Genomic DNA, 11,427 nt, shown 5'->3' on the forward strand with positions numbered 1-11,427 from the left:
ATTTGTGGGGATTCTAGTTCTGGAATCCCCAACATTAAGTTCTGGAATCCCCAATATTAAGTTCTGGAATCCCCAACATAAGAAGCATATATAACTGTTGGAACGGGTCCAGAGGAGGCCATGGAGATGATCCGAGGGCTGGAGCACCTCTGTTATGAGGACACACTGAGAAAGAGGTTTAAAAGTCGGCTAGATGAAGTGCTTAGGGATATGATTTAGCAGTGGACAGGTACAGTTAGACTTGATGATCTCAAAGGCCTTTTCTTTTCCAACTTAATGATTCTACGATACCACAGCCCTATCTATCCCTTCAAAAACCCTCCCGCAACAACTCCTATTCCATGCCAGATGCAACAGCATGGAGTATTTGTGCAGCCAAAGGGCCTTCAAGTACCTGTCACAGGTGAATGTTCAAGGATAAAGCAAAATGGGTCATTAGCCTTAGGCTTTTGTTTTCAGAAACTGAAACGACTAAATTTATGGTTCTAGAAGGAAGAGTCACCTAGGACTGCAGCCAGCTTTATGTTTCTGGGCACGGAGAAGAGGAGGGGAGATCGGACCCTTGGGAAAGGAAGAAGAGAAGGACCATGCACATTCTGCACTTCCCAAGGTAGGCAGCCATCAGGCAGAAGGGAGGCTGTTGTAATGAGCTGATGAGCTCACCCGCTGTCTGCCTCTTCCAGCTGGTCAGCAGTCTTTGGCTGTGCCCCTCCAGTGCCATCACTCCCATGGGTTCCAAAGGCTCTGTTTTTAGGTAAGGAGCAGACACAAACTGCCACTGCCACCAGGCAAGAAGGGAAGGCTTTGGCACTATTTGGAGGAAAGACCGTCTGCCCCTCGGAGCTCTAAGGATGCTGTTTATCACAGAGCTGCATGGACCAGCCTGGTACTCGGTGACCTGATTTCTTTTCTCTCTAACAGAGCAGCTGGGCAACCTTAAGTTCAGCTGTGCCAGCTCTGTGCATCAACACTCCCCCTTGCACACATTTTATCTGTGTCACCAATACAATGTGTTCTGTCTCCATTACCCAGTCCTGTAAGATTGAAAATGCTGTATGATAGTTATGCCATACCCTGCTGGAAACTTAAAAAGTAAATGTTTCCTGAATAAACAAGCCTACAAACCAATGCCTCTTGGCACAGCACAGATAAAGTGCACAGACTCCCTGCTATGATTGTACGTAATTCCAAATGACAGTGTTATTAAGCAGATCACCTTCACACTGGTAACTCCTAGCTCTTCTAAAGCATTATTTTACTTTACTGTATTGCAATGTCAGAAACGGAAAACTCTTACGAAGCCATTAATCTCCTCAGTGCCTCTCTGTAACTGCATCTCATAACAAGCAGGCTTCTGGGTTTAATCCATTTTTAACTCTCCAGGATAGAAATGCTTAAGGAGCCTGTTCTAAACCTTAGTAGTCATGTTGAGTTGTCCTCCCTGCTGTGGCTACTTAGCAAACCTACTCAAAGACATTTCCTACCTTTACTTTTCAAAGCCTTACTCTTCTTCTTTTACTCCTTCAGTGCCATAGACCTAAATAATCTGAGACAGAGCGATTTATTGTTATTTTCAGCTAAACAATGATAATACAGGTCTTCACAATCTTCCCTTAAAGAGGAACATGAGCTCTTCAATGACCTTCTGAATTCCTTGTCATTTTTATAACACGATATTAAACTGTTTCTAGTAGGGAGGTGAACAAACGCAGTATTCCAGGCAAGGTTATCCACAGCTATCTACAAAGAGTAAATAAATTTCTGCTGCAGAAGATGAAGACTATAGGCATAACCTCTGACTTTTAATCAAAAACGTAACATTGCAGACTCCTGTATAAAGATTTTGAGTTGCTGCCTCAACTGCTGAAACAACTGGAGTGTCTTGAAGGCAGACGCAAATCACAGTGGAGCCAACTGCTGATAGGCATAAGCAAAAGGGTCCACGCGCTTTTACTTTTAAGCACTGTAAAGTCAATGGAACAATTCAAACACAAAAAGAAATTCACAAGAGGAAAAACACACTCCAAGGACTCAAAAATCAAAAGAATTGGGGCAATAAGCTTAGTAACAGCCTTCTTTTGTGAGCTAGAAATAGATTTTTTCAGTGGGAGGTCACCAACAGCAACGCCACAACCCAAACCACAGGCTTCAACACCCACCTTCCCCACAAAGAAGGCAGCACTTCTATATTAAGAGAAACAGCATGCAATCAAGGAATTTAGCATTAAACTAAGAACATATAAAAGAACGATGCTATTTTAGAAAAACCTGAAGTGTCTCTAGAGAGGAAAGGAGGAGGGTGTTACCAGGCTAGACAGGCCTTTCTTGGTATTTAGACAGGAAAGAAAGGTAATTGCTTTAATCACCTACTTCAGAGAACAGTAATGAAAGCGTTTGCTGGCCTTGATTTGCAACACAGCCTACACAAAGCTATTTTCCAAATAGCTTTTGCAATGAGCAAGGTACCAGGCACATAGAATCACAGAATCATAGAATGGTTTGGGCTGGAAGGGACCTTTATAGGTTGTCCAGTCCAACTCCCTTGCAGTGAGCAGGGACATCTCTAACCAAGTCAGGTTGCTCAGAACTCCATCCAACCTAATGTTGAATGCCTCCACGGATGGGGGCTCTCTGGGCAATTTCTGTAGATCAATAATCAACATTTGAAGCCAACATGAAAACCACTAGTAACAGACATTTCTACAAACTCTCTTCTTTCTGAGTCTGGTCCGTAGGAAACAATCTTTGAGATCATCAAGTCCAACCCTACCTGTCCACTACTTAATCACATCTCTAAGGACCTCATCTACCTGTCTTTTAAACCCAGTCAGGGACGGAAACTCCACCACCTTCCAGGGTAGCCTCTGCCAGTGCCTAAGAACCCTTGCGGTGAAAAAAATTTTCCTAAATTCTAATCCAAACCTCCACTGGTGCAACTTGAAGCCATTTCCTGTCACCCTATCACTTGTCACTTGGGAGAAGAGACCAGCACTCACCTCACCATAACCTTCTTTCAGGGAGCTGCAGACAGCAATGAGGTCTCTCCTCAGCCTCCTTTTCTCCAGGCTAAACAGCCCCAGGTCCCTCAGCCACTTCTTATAACCCTTGTTCTTCAGCCCCTTCCCCAGCTCTGTTCACCTCCTCTGGATGCACTACAGTCCCTCAATGTCCTTTTTGGAGTGAGGGCCCAAAACACAACACAGCATTGCTCCTGCTGGCATAACATCAGCTCTTGGGGAACTGATGTCCACCACTGGCAGCCTGTCCCAGCTGGGACAACGCCTTGTCTTCAAGATACCCACCTGACCAAATGCAGCATGCAGGATCTATCCTTGCTAACCAGGCCTGGAGCCACCAGAAGAGAAGTCTGATCCTAACACTTATCCCACGCTGCCCATAACCCATGCAGCTTTTGATTGTTAACAACAGCTGCTGTGCTCACACTATAAAGCTGGGTGTGTAAACTCAATGTTATAACCAGTAGGGACTCCTGAACCACAACACCAGTTCCTGAAGAGGCAGTCTTAAACAGTCTGCATTTTTCCTAAAACACAGCACTGTCCACACACTTGCAAGTGTGTTGGGAAGCAACTCAGACAAGAAACATCTGCGTAAGAATTAGGATTTGTATTCTTGCAAGAAAAGCCAGGATGCAGACAAGGTGGAAGGAGTCACAGTGCACTCGCTTCATCTGTACTCCCGTACAATCGGAAAGCCAGGACCATCTGGTGCGTCCCACAGCAAAACCTGCACTGCCAAACAGACACATCCACAGAGATCTTTTCACAGACACTAACATGAATTATTTGTGAAGGGATAAGCAAAGAAATATTTTCACATCACAAAACTATGCATTCCTGAGATGAATAATGAGTAACTACAATCACCAGGTAATCATCCAAAACCCACCACTTTGCTATCAAAAGACAAAAATCTGCATGAGAGGAAATTAGTTACCAACTTTTCTTTTTAATAAGATAAAACATTTGAATTTACCTCTCCTGCATCTGCTTTTTTCTTGTCCGATTCAGAAGAAGTTCCGCTTGCCTTCTTGTCACCATGCTGTAAGCAGAGAAAAAAGGTAAGAAATTAAATTTAACCTTCCATGTAGAGAAATTCCAAAACATCTTAGTGCATGTGTAATTCCTTTCACACACTCATTGTGACAGAAGGGAACATTGCACATCCCATATGAGGACAAGGTGAGAGAGTTGGGGTTGTTCATCCTGGAGAAGAGAAGGCTCTGAGGAGACCCTATAGCAACCTTCCGGTACCCGAAGGTGGCCTACAGGAAAGCTGGGGAGGGACTTTTTACAAAGGCATGGAGTGATAGGACTAGGAGGAATGGATTTAAATTGAAAGGGGAAAGATTTAGACTAGATATAAGGAGGAAATTCTTTACAATGAGGGTATGGAGGCCCTGGCCCAGGTTGCACAGAGCAGTGATGGCTGCACCATCCCTGGAGGTGTTCAAGGTCAGGTTGGATGGGGCCTTGAGCCCCTGATCCAGTGGGAGCTGTCCCTGCCTATGCAGGGGATTTTGAATTAGATGATTTTTTAAGCTCTCTTCCAACCCAAACCATTCTATGACTGCAAATTTTCCTTCTCACTAATGGACAGGATTTCTAAATGACCAGATGGATAACTTTTAGTCAGAATGTGACGATTTCCAGGGAAGAACATGTAAGTCAATTGTTCTTGTGAAATATTCTGGAAGATTTTAAGCTCATCACTCTCTCCTCACCAGCACAGCACTCATACTTGCTTTGAAAACACCATGAGTCCCACAGGCTCCAGCAGAAGCTGAGCAGCTCTCAGAGAGACCAACATGACGTTAACAGTCATGAGCATACGCTCCAACATCCCAGCTTCCGTCAGACACACTAAAACATTCATAATGTCCAGCCCTCCTTCCCTGGAAGAGAGCTCTTACTATGATTTCTAGAATCCTGCTGATGATGGACAACAACAAATGCTGTAACAGCTCGTGCACAGCTGTACATTACAGAATACAGTTCTTTCAGGTTCACCAAACCTCTTCTGAGTTTTCTTCCCTCCAAGACTTTAAACTTGCTTTCATCTAACCTAGTAAGCAATCCGATTTCTTCCCTACATGTGGCAACATACAGAATGACTTAGTGTGTTCAACGTGTGTTTTACTTTCTGCACCTCTGGAAAGGTCCCTCAGAACTTCTTTTTCAAAAGCATATTGTTTTAGAGCTAAAAAAAATTAATTCAGAATTAAAAAAAAAGTAAAAAGCAAGCAATTGTACCATGCAAATAAAAGGCAACACAATACAGCTGTTATCTGATATCTCAGCCAGTGAAACTTCCCAGGCAGCTGGCCTCTGGTTTGTTTTGTTAAGTAAAGAGAAGAGATGATTTGAGACCCATTTATTCCCTTCTGTTTTAAGGACTGAGCAGCAGGAGGTAGAGTTTGCTAAACCACTAAAGTGATGGCTTCCGACAGATTTTTCTTTACATGGCTATAGGGAGAAAGTAATGATCCGTGTTATCGCTGTAGTGTCTGCAACTGGGACACGCTGAAACAGACAGGCTGGGAAAATGCTGTAGCTGAATGAACAAATAAAACTAAAAGCAAAAAAAGAAACCAGAACAGCACATCTCCAGTCAGTTTCCAATATGACGGTACACGACAAAAATTCCAAAAACTGTTTTAGATAACCTCTAATAATTCAATTTTATAAAACGGGTTTCAGCGTGACTAACACTTGACAAGTTTTAGAATTGAAAATGCCATTCTCCTGTTCGAACTGTGCCTCTTCAGAGGAAAAACAAGTCCTGCAGGTTGTTTTTTCAGGTAACAGATTAATAGATTCACTGCCCCTTAACTGCACTTTCAGGACAGGCACAATTAACGCAGTTGTCTCTGTGTTTTACGGCAGTGATAAAAGCACAGCACATACACTGTGGAGCTCAAGACCTGCAGCTCCTGCCCAGCAAAACTCTATAGCGTGAAGCAGGCTCCCCTCCTAAAGATAACTCAGCACCACAACTCTCAAAGCCAAGTGCTACTGTGAATCCAGACAATTCAGCTAATAAACAAGCACATCTTTCTGCCCACTGCACGTATTTTATTGCTTTAATTCACAGAAACATAAAACCACAGAACCATGGAATGGTTTGGGTCAGAAAGGACCTGAAAGCCCATCCAGTTCCAACCTCCTGCCATGGGCAGGGACACTTCCCACTGGACCAGGGGCTCCAGGCTTCATTTGTTGCTTCAAATTTGCATGCAGCCTTAAAAGCAGCAACATCAATTAAAGCCCAGATTTTATCTTTTCCCCCTTTCATTAAAGCAAGTCACAGAACGATGGAGCCTAATACAGCTCCTGCTGAGCATGCCAAACTCTTACCAGGGCTAAATCTGGTGTCATCCTTCCTCCCAAAGTCCATGTCTTCATCCTCATAGAATCATAGAATCATTAGGTTGGAAAAGACCTTTGAGATGATCGAGTCCAATCATAACTGTAGACTACTAAACCATCCCTGAGAACCTCATCTACCTGTTTTTTAAAAACCTGCAGGGACGGGGACTCCATCACCTCCCTGGGCAGTCTCTGTCAGTGCTTCAGAGACTTTTATGTGAAGAAATTTTTCCTGATGTCCAATCTAAATTTCCCCTGACACAGCTTAAGGCCATTCGCTCTTGTCCTATTACCTATCACTTGGCAGAAGAGAACAACACTCACCTCTCTACAACCTCCTTTCAGGCAGTTGTAGAGAGTCATGAGGTCTCCCCTCAGTCCCCTCTTCTGCAGGCTAAAAACAATGCCAAGTCCCTCAGCCGCTCCTCATAAGACTTGTTCTCCAGCCCCTTCACCAGCTTCATCACCGTTGATGTTTGGTTCACGCCAAGGAAACCTTTACTGGATCAGCATCAGTAGGGATCCCATCTCAGGACTGTGAAGGAGGGGGATACACTGTGTCCCCGCAGGTGGGTGGAGCTGAGAGTGTCCCCTCTTGGGTGTCAAGGCTCCTGAGTGCGTCTGCCTCTGCACACACTTCTTCTGCTCTCCCATCCTTAGACAAGGTGGTTGGGACAAGACAGAGAGGCAGAGAGGAGAGGAAAGAGGGATGGCAGCGTTCCCTCAAACAACCTTCCATCAATTCCACATCCTTGAGGGACCTCAGGGTGGCTTCACTGGCCAGAGTGGACCAGGATTGGGCCAGGACAAGGGCCACAACTTTTACAGAATCATTAAGGCTGGAAAAGACCTGAAAGATTATCAAGTCCAAGTATCAACTTTGACAACCCTAAACCCAACCTGGAGAGGGATTAAATGCATGCCACCATCCTTAGGGAAGGCTATGTCAAATAGCAACTACAATTATGAGACTTTGACCCAAAGGCTGAATTCTGTTCTTTTTAACTGCAGGAATAAAGCACTTGCGGCTCAACCAGAGTAATTCTTCATTCTGTAAGTTGGAGACACGCACTGCGTACACATTAAGCACTGATATACTCTAGCCTGGGGAAATAAAACAGCCTATGGAAGTGCTACCTCACTTGGAAGCCTGCCACCCTGAAGAGGTAACCTTGCAAAGGACAGATTCCTAAGACACCTTCTGAGAAGAGTATGCTTTTTCCCTGAACAGCTGATGCTTCAGGGATATGAGAAGGAACGCTGTTCCAAAAATGCCCTCCAACAGCTCTTTTCTGCTCCACATTTCCAAGCTTTGAACATTCTAGCAGAAATAAATACATAAACAAATGGAATCCAGCAATAAATTGATCTGCTTAGGAAAACACTTAGGTCAGATTTTTTGGGGCAGTACACATGCATCATTTCTTTATGTTTCAAGTGGATGGCAGATCTGACTCTTCCCTTGGGCATTCTTTCCCTTCCCGACTCATTCTCCCTCACATTGCCAAAAGAACATATCCAACACCAAGCTGGTGGGCAGGAGCAGCTCCATCTCCACCATAGAAACAGCTGGCATATGGCTGAAGTCTAATTTGTAGTTCAATGAAGGAACTAACAACAATTTCTTGTGGTTGTTGTGGGTCTTATAGTCCATATCATCAATTCTCAGCAAAGAGAGGACAAAGATCTGTTGGAGCGAGTCCAGAATAGGTCACGGAGATGAGGTGGGGGCTGGAGCACCTCTGCTATGAGGCCAGGCTGAGAGAGTTGGGGTTGTTCAGCCTGGAAAAGAGAAGGCTCCGGAGAGACCTTAGAGCAGCTTCCAGCACTGAAAGGAAAACTGGGGAGGGGCTCTTAATCGGGAAGTGTAGGGACAGGATGAGGGGAAAGGTTTTCAGCTGAAAGAGGGGAGATTGAGATAAGATCTTAGGCAGAAATGTTCTCCTGGGAGGGTGTGGAGGTGCTGGCCCATGTTGCTGGGAGAAGCTGTGGCTGCCTCACCCCTGGAGGTTTTCAAGAACAGGTTGGATGGGGCTTGGAGCCCCTGATCCAGTGGGAGGTGTCCTTGCCCATGGCAGGGTGTGGAACTGGATGGGCTTTGAGGTCCCTTCCAAACCAAACTATTCCATGATCCTGCAATTCTATGATTTTCCAACTTCGCTAAAATCTAAACAGGCAAACAACCCCCTAACTGCATCCTCAGAAAAAGCACAGAAGTGTCAGGAACAAGAAGGTTGATCCCGACATCTTCATCCTGTTCTGCAGCACACACACATGTCACAGCACCATTATTTCATAGACACACCCTGACTTCTGATCCAGAGGGCACTCAGAAACTCGACAATAACCACTTCAGGCCAATGGCACTGAGCAAAGCACCCAAGACTGAACACACAGCTGCATTCTCAGCCTGCACTGGCAAAAACTGGACCTCAGCCCAAGGCCTTGCCTCAAGAAATTCCTTCTAGACCTCATGAGACCCATCAGCATGAATAAGCTGTTGGTTTAGAGCCATTGCACTGCACTTCTGAGGACTCAGAGACTGGGTAAGAGGGAAGAAGTCTCGTTGCAAGATTTGCAGCTGAAGCCAACCAACTTGGCATCACAGATATTAAAGGAGACATAATTTGATGCGGACAGAAACCTGACCTTTCTTTTCAGTTGAAAATGGGAGAAGACCTCTTGGGCTGGAGCACCTCTGCTATGAGGCCAGGCTGAGAGAGTTGGGATTGTTCAGCCTGGAGAAGGAGAAGGCTGCGGGAAGACCTTAGAGCAGCTTCCACTACCAAAAGGGGCTCCAGGAAAGCTGGGGGAGGGGCTCTTGATCAGGAAGCGCAGGAACAGGATGAGGGGAATAGTTTTCACCTGAAAGAGGGGTGATTGAAATGAGACCTTAGGGAGAAATGCTTTGCTGTGAGGGAAGGAAGGCCCTGGCCCAGGCTGTCCAGGGAAGTGGTGGCTGCCCCATCCCTAGAGGTGTTCAGGGCCAGGCTGGATGGGTCTTTGAGCCCTTGATCCAGTGGGAGGTGTTCCTGCCCGTGGCAGAGTGTGGAACTGCATGGGCTTTGAGGTCCCTTCCAATCCAAACCATTCCATGATTCTGTAATCATGGAGCCTAACTGTAAACTCAACACTACCAACTCCACCAGTAAACCATCTCCTTAAAAGCCATGTGGATGTGGAGCTTAAGTACCTCCAGGGATGGAGACTCCACCATCTCCCTGGGCAGCCTCTACCAGTGCTTGACAAGTCTTTCCGTAAAGGAATATTTCCCAATATCCAGCCTTAACTTCTCCTGGTGCAACCTGAGGCCATTTGGAACTGCACTAAAGCAATGTTCTACCTGAAAGCCACCTTACATGATGCACAACTTCTGTAAAATTTTAACAGTGTTCAAACTTTCTTTCCCTACTCCACAAAGAGACCGGACACAACCAACATCTCGTAAAGAGAGCTTTTCCAGGCAGCTGCAGGTTTGTCAAGCTAAGGAGCAGTGATCCAAGTCCAGCCAAGACCCATCCCAGAGCTGTGGTTTCCTCAGGGAGCAGCTGGTGAGCACCAACCATGCTGGCAGCTCCAGGACTAAGGACGTGTCCGGGAAAAAAAAAAAAGGCACTTTGTGGAGTTCTGGAGTTTGGGCAACTTTGGAGTTGCCCGAAGCAGCAACAATCCCACTCAATCCCTGTCTCACATATTTAGAGCAGCGGAGGTTTTGTTGCATTGCTCAGATTATAAAAGCAGTCAACAGCACGAAATATCACATTTTGGGGTGTTCCCGGGTAAAAGACAGCGCAGGGGTTATGGGGACACCACTCTCTCTGACACTCCCTCCCCTCTGACACCCCATCCTCTCAGGACATCCTGTCCTTGGGACACCCCTCGTCTTGGGACACCCTCTCCCCTCGGGGACCCTCTGCTTGGACACCCCTCCCCTCTGACACTGCCTCTTCTCAGGACACCCCTTCCTCGGGGCATCCTCTCCCCTCTGACACCTCCTCCCCTCTGAAACCCCTTCCTCTCTGACACTCTCTCTCCTCTGACACCCCCTGCCCTCAGGACACCCCCTCATCTCTGACACCCCTTCTTTTGGGACATCCCCTCCTCTCGAGACACCCTCTCCCCTCCGGTACCCGCTCCACTCTAATACCCTTTCCCTTCTGACACCCCCTCCCTTCGGGGACCCCCTCCTCTCTAACAGCTCCTCCTCCCTGACATCTCCTCCTTGGGACAATCCCTCCTCTCGGGACAACCCCTCCCTTCTGAAACCCCCTCCTCTCGGGACACCCCCTCCTCTCCTGACACCCCCTCCCCTTGGGACACCTCTTCCTCTCTAACAGCCCTCCTCCGGGGACCCCCTCTCCGCTGACACCCCCTCCTCTCTGACACCCTCTCCTTGGGACTGCCCCTCCCTTCTGACACCCCCTACCCTCAGGAGGAGCAGGTTTCCTCAGGGAGCAGCTGGAGCTGACACCCCCTCCCCTCAGGGACTCCCTTCCCCGGGGTCCCCTGGCCCTGGGGACCCCTCCCTCCCCTCGGGACATCGCATTCCCCCGGGGGTCCCGTGGCGTGGCCCCCCCCCCCCCCTTCCCCGCATTACCGTGGCGTACCACCACCTCGCGAATGCCATGGCTCGACTCTGCTCTCCCCGCCTCTCCCCGCCCCGTCCCGCCCCGGGATCAGCCACGGCTGGGAGGGAGTAGGATGGCGGGGGAGGAGGAACCGGGATAAGGACGGGGAGGGGTGCAGGGCGGGAAGGACCGGGATGGAAGAGGGGGACGGGATAGGGATAGGGATGCGGGGGGGAGAGACAGCGATTGGGAGGGATGGAGGAGGAGGAGGGACGGTGATGGGGATTGGGGGAGCGGGGGGCGGGATTGAGACGGATGCGGGGTGGATGGAGAGGGATGGAAGGGCAGGAGGAACCAGGATGGGAAGGGATGCTGTGGGGGGAGGGATGCGGGTGGGGAGGAGGGAGCCGAATGGAGGGGGAGAAGGGGCCTGGATGGGATGGGGGAGAACCGGTATGGAGGGGGGCATG

At 47.7% G+C, this 11,427-nt stretch overlaps 1 protein-coding gene across 8 annotated transcripts in view; it reads right to left on the reverse strand.

Moving 5' to 3' along the window:
* CAST (calpastatin) overlaps window positions 1-11,064 on the reverse strand; it is a 71,622-nt gene extending 60,558 nt beyond the window's left edge. For 5 of the 8 annotated variants that reach the window (XM_054053524.1, XM_054053520.1, XM_054053526.1 and 2 more), the window contains exons 1-2: window positions 6,378-6,413; window positions 3,997-4,062 (exon numbers count right to left, since the gene is read on the reverse strand). In XM_054053524.1, the coding sequence (XP_053909499.1) occupies window positions 3,997-4,062; window positions 6,378-6,398 (87 nt within the window). In that variant the 5' untranslated portion in view covers window positions 6,399-6,413. Of the gene's footprint in view, window positions 1-3,996; window positions 4,063-6,377; window positions 6,414-10,986 lie in introns of those variants that run through there. The other 3 variants (XM_054053525.1, XM_054053523.1, XM_054053522.1) reach the window with 2 other exon arrangements.
* Between the last annotated feature and the right edge of the window lie 363 nt (window positions 11,065-11,427).

The sequence above is a fragment of the Cuculus canorus genome, chromosome Z, assembly GCF_017976375.1.
Source record: "Cuculus canorus isolate bCucCan1 chromosome Z, bCucCan1.pri, whole genome shotgun sequence".
Lineage (NCBI taxonomy): Eukaryota > Metazoa > Chordata > Aves > Cuculiformes > Cuculidae > Cuculus > Cuculus canorus.